The 18,996-nt window shown below is 36.3% G+C and overlaps 1 protein-coding gene across 7 annotated transcripts in view; it reads left to right on the plus strand.

Annotated features, from left to right (window-relative positions):
• LOC134753937 (protein sickie) overlaps positions 1-18,996 on the plus strand; it is a 292,384-nt gene that overhangs the window by 212,772 nt on the left and 60,616 nt on the right. For 5 of the 7 annotated variants that reach the window (XM_063689921.1, XM_063689917.1, XM_063689920.1 and 2 more), the window contains 10 exons: positions 4,105-4,242; positions 5,652-5,705; positions 6,103-6,274; positions 9,085-9,177; positions 9,292-9,436; positions 10,500-10,613; positions 12,232-12,420; positions 13,744-13,850; positions 14,581-14,709; positions 18,500-18,582. In XM_063689921.1, the coding sequence (XP_063545991.1) occupies positions 4,105-4,242; positions 5,652-5,705; positions 6,103-6,274; positions 9,085-9,177; positions 9,292-9,436; positions 10,500-10,613; positions 12,232-12,420; positions 13,744-13,850; positions 14,581-14,709; positions 18,500-18,582 (1,224 nt within the window). Of the gene's footprint in view, positions 1-4,104; positions 4,243-5,651; positions 5,706-6,102; positions 6,275-9,084; positions 9,178-9,291; positions 9,437-10,499; positions 10,614-12,231; positions 12,421-13,179; positions 13,207-13,743; positions 13,851-14,580; positions 14,710-18,499; positions 18,583-18,996 lie in introns of all 7 variants that reach the window. The other 2 variants (XM_063689918.1, XM_063689919.1) reach the window with 2 other exon arrangements.

Consider the following 18,996-nt stretch of genomic DNA (forward strand, 5'->3'; position numbering starts at 1 on the left):
TATAAAATCCTCGCCAGCTTTCGTATATCCACCTTAGGTACCTACCTAAGTAATTCCAAAGATAGATATAACTCCGTAATAGATGGATACAGTCTAAGGAAAAAACGTGCCTCGAAAATCAAGAAAATTTGATTCTCGTTCAGAGGGCCCTACTAGTTTTGGCCTACAGTCGTATAGATGGTGTTGACGGTTTCGTTTGTTATTTAACAATTTTAACGCATATCAGTGAAAGAACATGGGTCAAAATCATAAAAATAATTAATGCAAATAAAAAAAATCATTTATCTATATTTAAATACATTCTATCGTATTTTTATAAATCTTCATTTTTAGTTTTAAAGTGTGTCGACAGATGGCAGTGAATTTACTGGGGTTACAAAATTTACTATGACAGTACCGCTCTAGTATAAGTTACTCTACGGTAATTCACATACTTTCACTAGAACACTCGTTTTTTTTTACGGTGAGGAAGAAAATACTCATGTATACCGCCGGTCCGTACTGACGGTTATGTCCGACGCGACTGGAAAAGGACAACACGTGAGTCACACTATGAAAAAATTTAATAGTGCACTATTGAATTAACGCCCTGATATAACTACACTAAGTAGTTCATTGTTGTCTGGTGTAACATAAATAGGTATAGGTACATGTTTATTGCTGTGCTGAGCTGATCTAAACATTATTTGTGGATCTAATTTTGTTATCAGGCTAACTTTTGCTTTTATAAGTAGTGTTTATCCATGAATCCAATCTCTGTAGTCATCGGTCATCACCCATCTGGTGTTGTTTTTGGAAGTAGGTATGTGTCTTTCTACTTTCTAATGGAATGAGAATAGATTAACGTAAGAGCTGGGGGAGTATTCTTATTGTATTAGCAGGTTATGAATTTGATCTGAATTTGTTATGGATATGATATGATCTGTCAATGTCACTGACGTTTCTGGTTGGAGAAAGAAACAATATATATAATTTGTCAAATGACTGTCTCATTTCAAAGATAGACAGAGAGATTCATACTATCTTTGTCTTACCCTAGTGCTAGCACCCAAAAGAAAAGGATTAGTTTTTTTTTTGTTTTTATTTACTGACAATTTGTTTTGACCAACTATAGTCGGACAAGCAAATCTTATCAGTAGAAAAAGGCGCGAAATTCAAATTTTCTAGGGGACGATCGATAACTCTCCGCGCCTACATTTTTTAAATTTGCCGCCTTTTTCTACTGACAAGATTTGCTTGACCAACTATAAGTTGTGTTATTAAGTGGTGTTCGCACGATCATGCACTATGTACGGTCTTGTAAGAATGAGACGGTCAATGATCTTCCTATCTCACTATCTTATAGCTTGAAGCATTGTCTGTACCGGGACGTGCAGACTTAAACAATTGGCGGACTTAATGCCTAAAGGCATTCTCTACCAGTCAACTATAGGACTGAACAGAGATGTAATAAAAATATTAATAATAATTTTATTTTCTTGATTTTTTTAAATAATATATTTCTTTTTATTTGAGTTTATCCATAATGACAAACCGTTCCCGTACTTATTTTGCTGCAATAAGGTGAACATTTCTGAGTATATCGGAGAAAAGTTTGTTAAATTAAACGAAGTCTAGCAAAAAAAGGACTTGTACGCAGCGTACTTATTGATCTAAAGTCTAAAACGAATAACTACCTAACTACTTTAATCATGCAAATTTAACTGAATATTGGAACAGCGACCTTATTGGGATATTACATTATTGCAGAGGCCGGGAAATGGCAATTTGTGGATGAGTATCTATTTTCTCGGACGATGCGAAGTAGAGTCCGACAAAGAAGACGAATCCACGAATTGCTATCTCTCCGAGGCATATATAGTGCTTTTATCCAAACATGCGAGGAAAAAAAAGTAAAATAATCATTATTTAAGCATCGAGCATCACTCAAATCGAACATTCAATAACAATTTCCCTCTTTAATTATTTTTTAAAGTTAAAGGCACAACTGCCGTTCAGAACCATTAAATATTCGTTCATTCAATTCAATTTATAGCTGGTCAAGCAAATCTTGTCAGTAGATAAAGGCGGCAAATTTAAAAAAAATGTAGGCGCGAAGGGATTTGTCCCATAGAAAATTTGAATTTCGCGCCTTTTTCTACTTACAAGATTTGCTTGACCAACTATAATATGTAATAGTTGGCTGTTTGCATTGACTTTTCTTATTGGTACGTATTTTTAAAAGGTAAAAAACAATATTAATAACTTCCCCTCCGCTAAAACAGGACAATAATGATCAGATTTTTTTTATTTGAGTTTTATCAGAAGAACTTCCCGTACTATTTTTGCTTATGAAGCCGACAACCCCTTTTCACGCCGAGGTATGTATCAGTGCTTTTCTCAAACATGAAACGAAATAAACAAATAAAAACTATACGAAATAAATGTTTTATCTCTAGGGAAACAAAGTAAACTAGACACAAAATATCACTAACACGTATATCTTTATCAAACTTTCATTTTACACGTTTGTTTTTATTACACGTATAATTTTATGTAAGTATCTGTGATTTTTTCGCCTTGTATCCGTTTGACTGTCGTTTTAGCCACATAACTAAGTTTACTATACCTATAAGTTGTTTATGTTCATATTATTCTTCACATGTATTATCGTTACCATCGCATCGCATTTAGTATACGTCCCACAGTGATGACTTTTTTATAGTAATTTTCAGTGCTTTAAAATATGCCACAAAATCTGTTTCCGATAAACAGTGGGCAGTTTTCTTAGTTATAAAATTTATAAAATTACCATAAGCAACCATACACTTTGCCGTTGAATTTAGCGGCAGCAGGTTATTTAGTCAATTCTGCTTCTGATTTCAATTTCGTAGGATTATAATTAACCTTCATTTCCTTTTTCGTCGGTATTATCGTCGGAACTCATATTAAATAACAAAATAAACAAAGCACAATAAATCCAATAAAATTGAATTACAGAATGAGAATTTTTCAACTTTGCCTCTAAAACGATTAAAAATATACCAACGCTTTTTTTTTCTTTTGCGGTTCGAGTAGACATTTTTATCGCTAATATTTATATTTAATATGAAATATTTTAAATGTGTATTTGTAGTTAAATTTACAATTCAATATTATAGGAATTTGTTAGTTTTTTCTTGTAGATTATATACATATATTGTAAAACTGCAAAATATATCAAATATCGTTTATTGTTTTTTTTTTATAGACGTATTGGCAGAATGCCATTCCGAACCAAAAATCAAATATTGCTTATAGTTTTTTTAATGGCTAAATGCAATGATGCTGCGTCACAAACATATTATGTGAAATGGAAATTAAAAAAGAGCCACTTCCAACCTGCAACTTTGTATGAAATTTCATTATAGACCCCTCGTCTAGCCGCGCCCGAGACGTGATACTTCCCAGCCTAATATGAAGAACATAATATCAATATTGCTTTGCATGTTTGAGAAAATTAACATTACATTCTGGTATATATATCTACCTATTAAGTTTACCGCCGCTGCAACTGTTTTTAATGGTACCGAATTTATTTTTTGTAAAGCTAATACATTCGATATGTTAAACAGTTTATTCTTTTTTTTTCTGATTTTATTTTTATTTTTAGTAATAATGACATGTCGTTATTCATAAACGTTTGTCAAATCTAACATACCGTTGACAATTGTTTGTCCTTATCCGTCATTTTGACTTTTCTGTTTGTTAGAAAGAGACAAAATTTAACGACTGTTTGTAAGAGGTTACTAAATTTTATGAATTAGGAGGCTAGTATTTTAGCTAGTAGGTCTTAGTAGGTTAATAAAAGAATCATTAAAAAATATTTTTTTTTTGTTCTTGAAATACATTTTATTTGCAACACTGAGCTTACGGTCGGTTGCGCTATGTAGGTATGTATATTTATTTTAATCTACTATAGACTGATAGCTATATGTGTAAGATTACGCTAGAGGTAGCAAGAATGTGAACCACGTGAACTTTCGTGGGTTACTTTCTTACTAGCCACTTTTGCAATTGTAAAATGAATTGTCCCACCTGCTGCTATCGCCAATGAACGTCACCTAATGTTTTGGATGTTTGCAGAACCAGTCTGCACCGGGGCCGCCGAGCCCCTCGCACGGACGCAAGGGCGAGCGGCGCGCGGGCCACCACTCCCCGCAACATCACAAGAGGGAGAAGCTCACCGCCGCACAGCAGCTAGGCATCGCGCCGCATCCACAGGTCTCTCGACTCTCGACTACAATAAGGCCTTGGTCTCTGGTCGACGACGTACATTGCGTAGAACGCAACATTGTATACGAATATAACAATATCGATATACAGAACCTATCATCTAACGTGACGTGGCATACGGCGTCAACTGAAGATCAAAGCTTTACGCAAATACCTATGTAACTCCGTATAAGATGAATTAAGTCTAAGTAAAAAACGTGCCTCGGAAATCAAGAAAAATTGATTCTCGGACAGATGGCGCCCACACTTTTGACCTATTCTCGGCTAGATAGCGTTGACAGTTTCGTTTGTTATTTAACAATTCACATATCAGTAAAAGAACATGGGTCAAAATAATATAAAAATAATAAATACAAATAAAAAAACTTTTTCGATTTTAGTTTTAGTCGTGTGTCGATAAATGGCAGTAAATTTACTGTGGCTATAGAATCTACTTCTCTTTGCTTTACGGCTACGTTTAACTAGGCTCAGTGTAAACGCTTTGTGTGAGTTCCAGCGCGTTTTCTCCGAGTGCATTCATCCACCTGTTTTTCACGGCAGTTTTATTTTGACTATTTATTTTAAAATTTAGTAGTAGTAGTAGTAGTAGTAAATCACTTTATTGTACAAAACAAAAATTGTTAACATGAAATTCATATAAATTTAAAATTTAATATATTATCATTACCACATTCACTATCCCCAACGCATACGAGGTTCGTTCACCGTCATACATGGTTGTTCTTAGGCCATGCCCCCTGGCAGTGAATGCGTCACCTACCTAACTTATATTCCTTATTAATATACCAAGTTTATGAATTGGCAATAAAATGCTCCACATTTTCGTTCACTTTACCTCGAATGATGCTCCCTATGACGGACGGTTCATTTTTGTATTGAGTAATAAGTAGCTGTCACGTAAAATGTTTGTAGACTTTTTTTTAAATTACAAATGTAACATTTAGGTAATAAAAATACGTACAGTCAAGGGCATAAATATATATACCTACATTCTAAAAGTTTCAAAAATATGTGTACGCTCTTACACCTCAGACAATAAAGTCGTGTTCACATATTTTTGAGCCATTTGTCCGGATTGATATTTTTGCCTTCGACTGTACGTTAAAACATATTTCTTCAATATCTTTTTTTAATTAAGCCCAAACAAAAGAGAATTGAATGAACTGTTTTAAGGAACATCAATCGACGCGCGAGGTATAATAGTATTTACTATTACTATACTATACAAAGACTGGCGTTTCGGACGGCTGGTTATATATAGGTGAAATAAAGTCATTTTTCGATATTCGAAGCTATGCGGCGTACAAAATGCCACGTTGTTGCGTTTCTTCTCTTGTCTAAAGAATCTTGTGTTTCATGACAAGGGTTTAACATTTCGTGTAAATATTTCTTTACAGTATGCAGCAGCAAACTCTTCTAACCAACATACTTCTAAAAGTGGCGGGCCGCAGGTAAGACAACTCAGTAACGATGTTTATTTTCCCATTACGCAGAAGCCAAACACGATGTCCAATGACTGGGTACTTATATATTCTGTCAAAACATAATCCACGCATGCCCTCGGTTAAATACTGTAAACAACTTTTTGTTTACGTTTTAATGGAGTCAGCCATCAGCGAGAGGCTGTTTCTACGTTTAGATATTTTAGAAATTTAACACCGCCGGTTGAAAAAAACCGTTTAATTTACCTAAATTTTGAAATGTTTAAAACGTCTCTATACAAAACTTCATGGTCCTCTTACTCCTCTAGAATAATATAGGGACCATATTTTTTTTAAGATACGATAAGATATTTAAAATAAATGTTTGTTTCAGGCAGCATCTAATAGATCTTTACTTATTTTTCAGATCCAATCGCCCAGTGGTTCTTCTTCACGCCCATCGAGCGTTTCGAGCGGAGGCAACGGGAGCAACTGCTCCAGCAAGGCCAAAGTGCCGCAGAACTTCGGTTACGTGAAGCGACAGAATGGAGTGCAGCAACCGGCTTCTCAGTCCAACAGCCCTCCGCAGCACGGGCACGGTAATTAAAAGTTTAATGTAGAATCGGACTCGAGTTCATTAGTTTTATTGCTATTGCGACTGTTTATTTATATTGGCATAGCGATTTTTTTGTGTCATTATGTATGTTGGTTACGAAGCAAAGCGAATTTTATAGTTAAATGGCAACATACCTTTAGCACAAGGTTTAGTGTAGACCTTTTGTTGGTAGGAGTGTAGGAGTACTCGTAGCGCAGGTCGACACTTAATCGTATTTGCGCAATTAGATATGGAAATGCATAATTATCTTAATATTTGTAGACTTAGTCAAAATGGCCTTTAACTGAAACCTACAAATATTTTGGTTATAATTTTGCGCATTACTAATTATTTCATTTGTAAGGGTAGATTAGGTAAAACACTCACAATCAATCAGCTTATTCAATAGGTATTTTATTTTTAAAAACGCAAATGTTACATTGAAATCTATTTTTTTGAATACCAAGGAAATATCAAAGATATTTGCAACTCCGGATAAGATAAGTAAAGTCAAGGAAAAAACGTACCTCGGAAAATCAAGAAAAAATTATGCTCGGATGGATGGCGCCATACCTTTGGCCTATACTCGTGTAGATGGCGTTGGCGACACCATTTGATTTTTAACAATTTTAATACATATCAGTGAAATAACATGGGTCAGTCACATGGCGTTCTAAAATCATTTATACTTATATATAGTATATATGATATTTATATTCATTTTCATTTTTAGTTTTAATCCTATGTCGAAAGATGGCAGTAAATTTACTGTAACTACAAAATTTACCATGACCAAAGAGGATATAATAAGATAGAGCGGTACTGTCATAGTAAATTTTGTAACCACTGTAAATTCACTGCCATCTATCGACATACTTTAAAACTAAAAATAAAGATTTATAAAAATACGTTAAAATGTATTTAAATATGGATAAATGTTTTTTTTATTTGCATTAATTATTTTTATATGATTTTGACCCATGGTCTTTCACTGATATGGGTTAAAATTATAAATAACAAACGAAACCGTCAACGCCCTCTATATGAGAGTAGGCCAAAACTAGTGGCGCCATCTGATCGAGAATCAAATCGTGATTTTCGAGGCACGTTTTTTCCTTAGACCAACTTAGACTGTATCCATCTATTACGGAGTTATATCTATCTTTGCCATGACAATAACCCTCTATACACTATTATCTTTGGTAATATGTTTAAAAAACATATGTTATGTTATAATGACTTCATCCACTTCGAAGTAACGCTCATGCTCATGATGGCATGAAAATCAATGTGAGGAATATCATCAGTGATTCATCAGTGTCACTATTATGTTCGTTTTGCTGCCATCTAGTATACTTTCGAAATACAAACTATCGCGCAATTCTACTCGCTGCTAGATGGAGCTACAAAAACTTTATGAGCGACATCTATTGATACATTTTATAAACTTTTGTTGCTATCTTGTTAATATAGAGGGCGCTGTTATAAGAGTAGGTGAACTATAGTTTGGCAAGCCATGTCCGTCAGTAGACAAAGGCGGCAAATTTTAAAAATGTAGGCGTGAAGGGTTGTTGAATGAAAGATGTTGAATGCAGTTTACCTCAGTAGTCGGCAATGTAACGTAAATTGCATGCAAGTTCTTGCTAGTCTAAACCTCGCTATAGACATAGTACGATTGCCATCTTGACTAAGTCTCAAGAAAAACGCGATTATAGGAAGGGTGACGATTCTAGCTAGTCAATGTAAATACATGTTTGTTGGTATATTTATATTGAAGAACTGAAGTCCAAAGTTTTAAGAGCTGATCGACCGGGGGTAAGAGAAAGAATATTCGTATAAAATGAGGGCTATCGTTTTTTTGCTCACCAGTTGGCGCCTCTGTTGATGGTGGTCCAAAAGACTATGGATGGTATAGAAAGGATGCCAATCTCTTATGGCAGAATTGTTGCAAAATGACCGCTTTCAGCTTTAAATAATAGTTCCTAATCTCTCCGGTGGCGCTAGTTAGGCTCTGAGACATGAGTATAACATAAGGCAACAAATAACCCGACCAAATTACGTAGGTTGTTTTTGGTAGTATTTCGGTGTGCGGTTTTTTGATGGACACTTTTCATACATAGAAATTTGGCTCCTTTCCTTTATATAGTCTCCATGCAAAATACTAAAGAACAGCTGTCAGTCATTGAAGTGACAAGTGACATTTGACATTTCGAACTTTGCGAAGACCATCATCTACACTAGCGCACCTAGCGTCGAATTCATACGCGTTAGCCCTCAATTGGGCACGGGTAGCATAGGATTTTTTCTCTTTCACTCTTATAAATTTCGGTATTTCGCCATCGCCTCCTACCTATTATGCCACCCGGTCGATGATAAGGACAAAGCATGGCACTATTTTCTCTTTCCTCTTATAGGAATCGCAATAAGACTATCTTTCTCTATCAAAGAGTGTCAGGCCCTTGAGTGAGACACTATTTTTTATCCAAACACCTAGGTCCTTTTTAGAGATTTAAAACAAATTTTGTCATCTTTCTCATCTTGTCCGGGGTTGTATGGCCTAGTGCTTTAGTCTGTCGAGAGGGACGAATATAACAAAATCATCTTGTCAAATTCAATGTACGCGCCAAACGCTAATTCGCTAATCATACACAATTATTCACAAACGACCACAAATCTAACAACTGACAAGTTGTGAGTGTTTTTTAGTAATCGAGTTACTTATTTTGTTTTGGAAGTACAAAAGTTTTAATTCTGAATGAAAGTGTGAGCAATCGCGCAACGCAATTAAATTGTTAGCATCGTTTGTTGTTCTAGGTGGTAGAATGGCTCAAGTTTCAGCAGTTCCCCGCACTAAGGTTAAGGTGTCTGGCGGCACTCAAACTTGCACCCAAGACCTTCAGATTCACAGTAAGTTAGGTATTGCAAAATTTTAAAGACCAATGTGAAAAATGGACTAAGTTTTTTTAATGAATTTCTAATGGCATGCGTGAATTACGTGTAACTTCTTTTTTTTGGTAACAGAAAATGGAATTGGACCAAAGTCTTATTCACTCGGTGGTACGGCGGCAGCGCAATTATCGGCGTCAGTACGGGAGCGACTTCTCGGTTCTCAATCCCTTCCTAAGCCTGGGACGCATGATTTTGCTGCACTTTTTCATCATCACAGGTAAAAACACTTATTTTGAAATAGAAAGAGCTCAAAGATACTTCACTCGGGCATGAATTGCACTAAACAACTGATGATCTTATAATTAACACAATGTGGTAATTGGTCAGCCAATTGCTTGGCTAACATCAACAATTAAACAATTTAGATGTTTGCTGAGTGAGACGGTTTGTTCATATTCTTTAATGTTAGACAGAGCAGAGAGAACCACAGTTTTTTTGCTTTAGTACATGTACTATCACATGTGATGTACTTAGATTTAAATAACTGAAGTACAGGGCTGGACTCCAACCTTTTTTTATGTTTACTATTTTTTGACTAGAAATTAAACTATGTTTTGCCAACAATTGCCACAAGTAAATAATTAGGAACCTTAACTTGTGTTATGTGGAAATTAGGGTCACAGACACAAAGGTCATTATGAGCTAGCTACACAGAAACCATTATTTTTTTAAATTATAATTTCATACAATTTGTTACACAAAACCTATAAAGGTTTCAACTCGCCAAGAAACATTACTGCATGTCAATAATGTGGTGTTCCCTACCTAAAGGGTCCTTTTGCTCATGCATGGCATGCTTAATGCATATAATGCCACATCTACATATTATTATCATGTAGACTGGTGGTTATAGGTTAATTAGTAGATACATTTCAATTCTGAATTCGGTCCTGTATTAGTGCCACTTGGTCAATACGAATAAGTCTACTGCAAAGTATTCTCTTGATTTCAGCGGCAATCAATTCAATGTGGTCACTTTTGTTGCGTTTTTGTTATGTTTATTTGTTAATACATCTAAGTATTATAAAATAAAAATAAAATGTCACATACTTTCAGGTAAAGTTTAACTCGAGTGCTTATACATTCCTATAAATATTGTGTTTACTGTGCACTTGTCATATCTTATCATTATGAGCAAACAAGATTGTTTACATGCTTGGATATATCTTTAAGATCCTGGGAACTTTTATATTAGTCCCATTCGGATATCTGCATTGACCACACAACCTATATAAATATTGAACTATATTTCTTAACCAATTATTTTTTAATCTTTTCAGAATTACACCAAGAGGTGGGATGAAGATCAGTGATGGTAGTCTTTCTGATACTCAAACTTATTCTGAGGTGAAGTCAGATTATGGAATACCCTACGCTCCTTGGCTGAGGCACAGGTGAATATTCTTGTTTGTAAAATATGGCAGAGTGGTGTGAAGTTTTCGTGTATTAATAAATAATAGTCACACATAATTTACAACTCTAAGGGTCAGTTGATTGTTTTTTTGGGTTCCATACCTCATAAGGAAAAAACGGAACCCTTATAGGATCACTCGTGCGTCTGTCTGTCTGTCTGTCTGTCCGTCTGTCACAGCCCATTTTCTTCAAAACTACTGGACCAAATAAGTTGAAATTTGGTACACATATGTAAGTTTGTAACCCAAAGACGGACATGTCTTCTTCTTAAAACAAATGAATTTTCAACATGGGGGCCAGTTTTGGGGGGTAAATGGGAAAATAAAAAAATAAAGTTTTTCAAACTATATCGTGTTACATATCAAATAAAACAGCTCACTTTGAGAATCTCAGATATATTTTTCTTGTAATTTTAAAATAAATAGTTTAGAAGTTATTAAAGAAAATAGCCAAAAACTGACCATTCCCCCCTTTATCTCCGAAACAACTGGGTCAAAAATTTTGAAAAAAATACACAAAATAGTTCTGTACCTATAGATGACAGAAAAACTATTAAACATGTGCAGTCAAGCGTGAGTCGGACTTAATTACTTAGTTTTTGATCCGTCCCTACGGGTTTTTAAAACTCACGTTTCACATAAAAAAATACATTTTTAAAAATTGTGTAATGTACGGAACCCTTGAAACGCGAGTCCGATTCGCACTTGGCCGGTTTTTTATTTATGATTACCTAGTCAATAAAGTTCTTTTAAAAAAAAATATTGTACCTACCTACAAATAAATAGACATGTAGCAGAATTCTTTTAAATTGATAGTTGCTATTGGCCCTAAGCTTTTAAACTTCTCATACATGTAAGTATCATAGCATTGTCATAATCATTAACATTCCTAGTCCATTTCATTCCGCCTACGCCCACTACCTGTGTGCTTTGTGTTTTGTTTTAACCTTAAACTAGATGTGTCGCGCTAGACACGTATGTAAACATCACAAAACAAAGAAGTAATAGAAATGAAACGAACGTGTAAACCGTGTGGCAACATTAGGATTAGCTTCACTTACCCTTACCACAGGGTGCCACAGGCTATTGCAACTGTGACACTACGTCACTACGTAGGTAACGTTTGTCAAAGGACTGTCTCATTTCAAACATAGACAGAGAGAATCATACTATCTTTGTCTTACACTAGTACTAGCGCCCAAAAGAAAGGGATGAGTATAATTTTCCTGGTTGTTACTGACTGACAAATTGGTTTGACCAACTATACTAGTTCACTAGCGACATCTTTATAAATTGTAAAATAAAAATTGTAGATGCAATTTTCGACACAATTTTCTTTACTGTAAAGTTCAAATTATTGTAATAGGCGAGGGCTCATAACGAAATAAGAAAATATGGCCAATCATTCTAATGATAGCATTGTGTTTGTGTTTGTAGTAGTGCGTGTTGGCGACATAGGTTTCCATATAATTCAGGCTCAAGGCGCTGCGCGGACTTTCTTTTTTCCGTGGTAAACGTCTTAATTACGCTTTTCCCTGTCAGTTGTTGAAGAAAGAATACATCTGGCCAGCATGTCCCTTGATCGCCTTTCCCCTTTCAGTAACACTTATTCCGCGAGCGGGCGGCTGTCCGAGGGCGAGTCGATGGAGTCGCTCACGTCGCTGCACTCGGCCGCGCACAACCACACCTCCTCTCCTAACTCACATCACCGCAGCTCACTCACTCACAATAAGCTCATCATGCACCGGGAACCGCAGGGCTCCAGGCTAAACCGGAGCAACAGCATTAGGTGGGTTCGGTATTCTAAACTATGTAGTGATGCTTCGGCCAAACAACAATAAAGTATATTTCATGGAGGGCTGCCTTATTTTTGGACCGATTCTACTTATATTAGAATAAAAAATATTATAAATTTCATTATGATCTCTACAATTATAAGTATCTACTAAAGACGCGGGATAAACTTTGGAATATTGAAAAAAATATTTTACTACCAGTTGTAAAAAACGGCAGAATGATTGTAATAATATATATATATACGGGAATATACATTAAAATTAAAGTAAACTTCTATATTCCTGGATTACCTACCCTGAACTGGCAATTATATGAGCACAGTAAACATATAACGTGAATGTGGCATATCTGCCTCTCGCTTATGGTGGAGCAAGATGCCTGTGGATACTAAAAAATATAACTTATGTGGCCGACATTACACATATGTATTATGCACTGGTGAAAACCTGTAATTGGCTTTTTGTATCATATTTATAAAACCTATAGACATGTTAACAGCTGTTGGATCTCCGAATAATAATAAATAAATAATAATTTAGCACACGCCAGTACACAACTTTTTTTTAAACCGTGAAGTGGTAAATATTTAGATACGAACATAAGGGAATATGGGAGTCATGCGCACATCTCATCTTCAATCACTGAACTCATTTGTCATGCTCAACATCCTTATTCATTGCCATCGAACTTATAATTTCTCTTGAATAATAAACGCAGTTAAAATAATCTTATTGATAATTAAAATTTTTAGCTATCTGAGAGATAGGACATTCCCAAGGTATGCCACGGTTGGAAATTTGTTTGTTTTGGCTTCCAGGTGGCACGCTTCCCGTAAAACTTAACATTCTTATTACATTCGCATGTCTTGGCACGGCTTCTTTCCACTAATTTATTGATTTACACATTTTGTTACACTTCACAAATTGCAATATCACTCATTATTTTGGAGCCATCAACAATAAGAAATTATTTTGTAAGTTTTAATGCGTCGAATTTCATTCAGTTACTTACTTATTTTTGTTTTATTTTGACCATTCATAACTAATATGGATAACCAATCACTTAAGCGTACTTTTATAATGGGCTTTTGTCAGCTTAATGTGTCGTTTTCGTGCCGTGCCTTAGACGTAGAACACACCACGGCGTTGTTGGGCGATTGAGCAAAACTTCAAAACTTTGTATGACTACCACACCAAAGTATTTAAATCGCGTTGTTGCGAGGTACGGCGTCGCACGGTGTGTGTTCTGCGCCTTATGTATCCGCGTTAGTTGGTGCAGTCGTTGGGCATTTCGTTTAAGTATTCTGTCATTGCAGATCCACGAAGTCGGAGAAGTTGTATCCGTCGATGCTGCAAAGGTCTTCCGAGAGTGACTATGAGCCTTATTATTGCCTGCCTGTGCAATATGGACCAGGGGGACAAGGTAACATATTTTATGAGAATCCTAAATATGTAAGTTGCATAATTTGGGCTCTTTCGAGGCTGCTAGCATCGCCAAAACTAAACGCCACGGAAACAAGTGATATAACAAGGCTTATCTACATAAGACTATGTGTACTATAAACCAGTTTTTGAAAAGTGCCTTAATGAGGTTTGATTGAAAATCCCAGTAATAACTAGTTTTCACCAAGGCCTTACGGAAACCTAGTTTTAAAAGTGAAAACACGTATTCTTTTAAGGGGCCCACTGATTACCAGTCCGCCGAACGATTTCGGCATGTCAGTTGTTCGGAACTGTCATATTATTGTTCTGACAGGCCGATGCAGACTGCTATTCAGTAGGCCCCTTTAGAAATAGTAATATAAAATACGATTTATGAAAGTTAGGTGTAGATAAACTAAAAAATAGTATACAAACTAAATAATAGTAAACAAGAACAAGTACAAATGCCACCATACGGCCCCATCACACTTCAGTGTCACGAAATTGTCTCATTTTCCTCCACTCCTTTCGATATCTCTTCGGGTACCTATGCTGAGCGACACGTAATAACATATAGGTACTCATCTATGAGCGACACTAAGGGTCGGTTACACCAAACCCTCGGTCAAATTGTATTGTATGGGAATTTTCATAGTACTTTGTTGAGTGATGCTGATCAGTCTGTCGAGTGTGGTTGGTGCAACTGGCCCTAACTAAGCAATATATTCCAGGCATCAGCTACGGCGTGTCGGAGCCGCCGTCGCCATCGCCGCGGTCGGCGCTAAGCCCCACGCACCAGCCCGGCAACGTCATACACACGCCGAGGCATTCCCACCACTATTCCAAGAAGAATGATGACGGTACGTTACAATACAAAGAATTACGCTTATGGCCGCTACAGTGGCGAGGCGAGCGTTGATTTTTATACATACCTATTATCAAACTTACTGCGGCGCACGATGTGAGCCAAAGCGAAGCCTCGTAGGCCGATCCGAGAATGGAATGTTTATGTATTGTCTCAAACCTAGAATTACGCTTACGCTCAAATATAATTGAAGTGTGCGAAAGGGAAGCCATCTCGTATATGAACATTTCATGAAAGTGCGAAATAGGCAGACTACAAATGACAAAACCGGCCAAGTGCGAGTCGGACTCGCGTTCCAAGGGTTCCGTACATTACACAATTTAAACAACGTATTTTTTATGTGAAATGTCTAAAAAACCCGTAGGGGTCGGATCAAAAATAAGTAATTAAGTCCGACTCACGCTCGACTGCACATTTCTAATAGGTTTTTCTGTAATATATAGGTAAAGATCTATTTTGTGTATTTTTTTCAAAAATTTTGACCTAGTAGTTTCGGAGATAAAGGGGTAATTTTTTGCCTATTTTCTTGAATAACTTCTAAACTATTTATCTCAAAATTATAAAAAATATATATTTGAGATTCTCACAATAAGCTCTTTCATTTAATATGTAACACGATATAATTTGACCATTTATTTTTCTCATTTACCCCCCAAGAGTGGCCCCGTGTTTGAAATTAATTTGTTTACGTTACATATGTATACCAAATTTCAACTTAATTGGTCCAGTAGTTTCGGAGAAAATAGGCTGTGACAGACGGACAGTCAGACGCACGAGTGATCCTATAAGGGTTCCGTTTTTAGGGTTCCGTACCCAAAGGGTAAAAACGCGACCCTATTACTAAGACTCCGCTGTCCGTCTGTCCGTCTGTCTGTCACCAGGCTGTATCTCATGAACCGTGATAGATAGATAGTTGAAATTTTCACAGATGATGTATTTCTGTTGCCGCTATAACAACAAATACTAAAAAGTACGGAACCCTCTGTGCGCGAGTCCGACTCGCACTTGGCCGGTTTTTTATTTCCTTTTGATATACGGAACCCTGAAAACGTGACCACTTCAGCTTCATAGCGGCCGCTAGCGGCAGGCTTGAATGTACGAAACGTAAGGTTCGCGGATTGGAAAATTCAAAAAAATACAAAAAGCTGTATTTAGGAGATAGGGTACGGTGGTTATATCTTGGAACATACTCTTACAAAAGCTGTAATTAGGAGATAGGGTACGGTGATTATATCTTGGAACATACAATTACAAAAGCTGTAGTTAGGAGATAGGGTGCTGGTTGGAACATATTGTTACAAAAACAAATAATTTAATACCTCCAATGACACTTGATATAATTCCGATTTTCTTCGCGATTTTTACAGGTAATCTTGTACAGTAATACTGCGCTTTATGCGAGAGATACGTTCCGAAAAAAAATTCCTTGTCTTCAATTTTTCAGGAACAAGCGGGGATTTCCGCTACCAAAGACAAGTTAATGACTGATTTTTTAATGGGCGAACCCACTTTGTGTAGAAAAAGGCGCGAAATTAAAATTTTCTATCTGAATTCAACCCTTCGCGCCTACATTTTTTTTAAATTTGCCGCCTTTTTCCGCTGGAGGAAATGGCTTTCCAAATTATCCTCCTGAGACCCAGAAGCATTTGTTTTGTTTTTGAATTTGGAACCCTTAGTTACTCAACAAAAGTTCAAAATAGATTTTGGAATATGTACAAAAATTTGTACGCGGGGCTTAGGAGGTTATACATAAGCAATCCGCGTAATGCGAGGCATTTTAGCGCGAAATTTTAAATTCGCGTTAAACGAACCAGACCAGAACCGAACCAGAGCTGAACGAGGGAGAGGAGTGTTAGGGTCGGCAACGCGCATGTAACTCCTCTGGAGTTGCAGGCGTACATAGGCTACGGAGACTGCTTAACATCAGGCGGGCCGTATGCTTGTTTGCCACCGACGTAGTATAAAAAAAAAGCGAAACCGCGCATAACGGGGTCGCGTAAAGCGAGGGTATTACTTTACTTCTAAACCTGTGGTATTTGTTGACACTTGTACTCGTATACTCCGTTTTCGAATTGTTTCTAAGGCTGACATATATTCCGGCATCATGTTGCGACTTAATACTTTGTAAATTTATCTTTTTCGCCAACTTGTGTTATTCATCATCATCATCTCCTCCTAGCCGTTTTCGGCCACAGCGACTGTGTTCTACTGCTGAGAGCGTCGCTGGTGTGCTCTTATTTCTTTTGTTTTCTTCTGAGGAGCTACTTTCCCGACATTAACACCTATATAACCATACAAAATTGCTTGAAATTTGCTTGGCGTAAGCGAATAGCGTCTCTGTTTTGTCGGGTTCGGGGCGGTCACAACAATTTACTCCTTCCTGAAATTTTGGGTTGAGCTGATTGTAAATAAATAAATAAATAATGTAGTAGTAGTTAAGTAACTAACGTCGTCATAAGCTTAACTAGCAATACTATGGATAAAATTTATCTGAAAAAAAAAAAAATATATCGACCGTGATTCCCGTGAATCATTCATAATTGTTATCATAAAAATTTGTTGTTATAAATCTTAGACATATTGCTGTACATCAATTTCGACACACTGTATTTCACAGAACTTGATATCGCCCTCAGCTATATCGAAGAATCGTAAGCCTATTTGATACATTGTATATATGTACATGTATGTATTATAGTTTAACTTTTATTTTCCATCATTTTCCACCGCCCCTTTATATATAAGCCGCTGGCTATCGAGTAGTTATATCTGATTTAAACAGGTATTGAATTATGTATAGTACTTACCTACCTATAGAATAAATAATCATAAATATCAAAGGACATAATATTTTTTTCTGCCGTGTACCGGTACCGGTCATGCAACAACCCCGAGCGTTGTTCCACTGATAGTTTTGTTCACAATGAAAGGTTGCGTCTTACCTGACTACATGACAAAAGTATGGTTACGTCTTTTACGCGCATTTAACTGTTTTTAGTTTACGCAGGTACTTATACAAGTTTCCACGAAATTACAAAGTGATTGTTATAACTCGTACTGAGAGTGCATCACAGTAGGTACATACTTATCTGTTTAATTCTGAAATATGCCGGGGCAACGCGAGGAAGATGATATTTATTTATTGAATCAAGTTATAACATTACAGCTTATGCCAAAGCGTTACATAGATTCATTACTTAAAACTACTTAATTACTAATTAAAAACTAACTTACATCTAATGATGATAGCATTAAATTTTTTCAATTTTTTTATTTAAATACTCATGCGATTACAATAAAGAATATTGACGAGGTTGATTCCCCGTTATGTACGAGTTAAAAAAAAGTTTGAATGTCATTATTATTAAATCTAAAATCGGCGATATGATTCCTAAGAACAGATTTCGCTATATCTCATAGTTTCTGACTTCTCCCTACTGACCCATTTGGATTGATCACCCTGTATAGTGTTGGACATAATAAAGTGGGCAAATGGATCTTTACATGTTTTTGTAGCAACCATCTACAGAGAAATTTAAAATCTATCATAGCTTTTCGTATTAATGACCTACTGTAAGTTCCTTTATTTTTGTATTACAATGAAAAAGACAAAACGAAAATCGACGTAGATAGTATGTCGAACAGGGTATCATTTGTAAAATCATATTTAAATTTCTTATTTCATTTACAGTTTTTAATTTCAAGCTTTTTTTTTTAAAGGTAGGTATAATATAATCTTAATGAATGTTTCTTGTCCCTCAACTTAACGAATACTTTTCCAACAGTTCACGGATCGACCGCCTCGCTGGTTTCGACTGCGTCGTCGTTGGCCGCCGGCGCAGGCTCCGAGGAGAGACAGGCACACGACGTAAGTAGAGGAATTGTAGGGTAGCCCGCTTGCCTCACACCACATACGTTGTGTACCGAGCACGAGTGTGAACCCCACTCTTGCTAGCATCCACCTTTGTCATGCGAACGGCTAAGGAGTCGATCACTTCCTGCAAATCTATTTTTAGGTAAGTAAACATGCCCCATCCTAGACTGCATCGTCGGCCCTTAGCATCAGGTGAGATTGTGGTCAAATGCTTACCTTTTTCTAATAAAAAAAAACAACATCTGCTTCATCAGCTCAAAATTGCACGGAAAACGTGTGTGGGCTTGGAAAAAGTAAGTCTAGCAGCAAAAAGGAATAGAAATGCATGTGTCCGAAGAAATAATCTAATGGTGACCCAACCGCATATTAGGAAAATGAACAGTGGGAAAAAAGGCGAACGTAACATAA

Source organism: Cydia strobilella, chromosome Z (assembly GCF_947568885.1).
Source record: "Cydia strobilella chromosome Z, ilCydStro3.1, whole genome shotgun sequence".
Taxonomy (NCBI): Eukaryota; Metazoa; Arthropoda; class Insecta; order Lepidoptera; family Tortricidae; genus Cydia; species Cydia strobilella.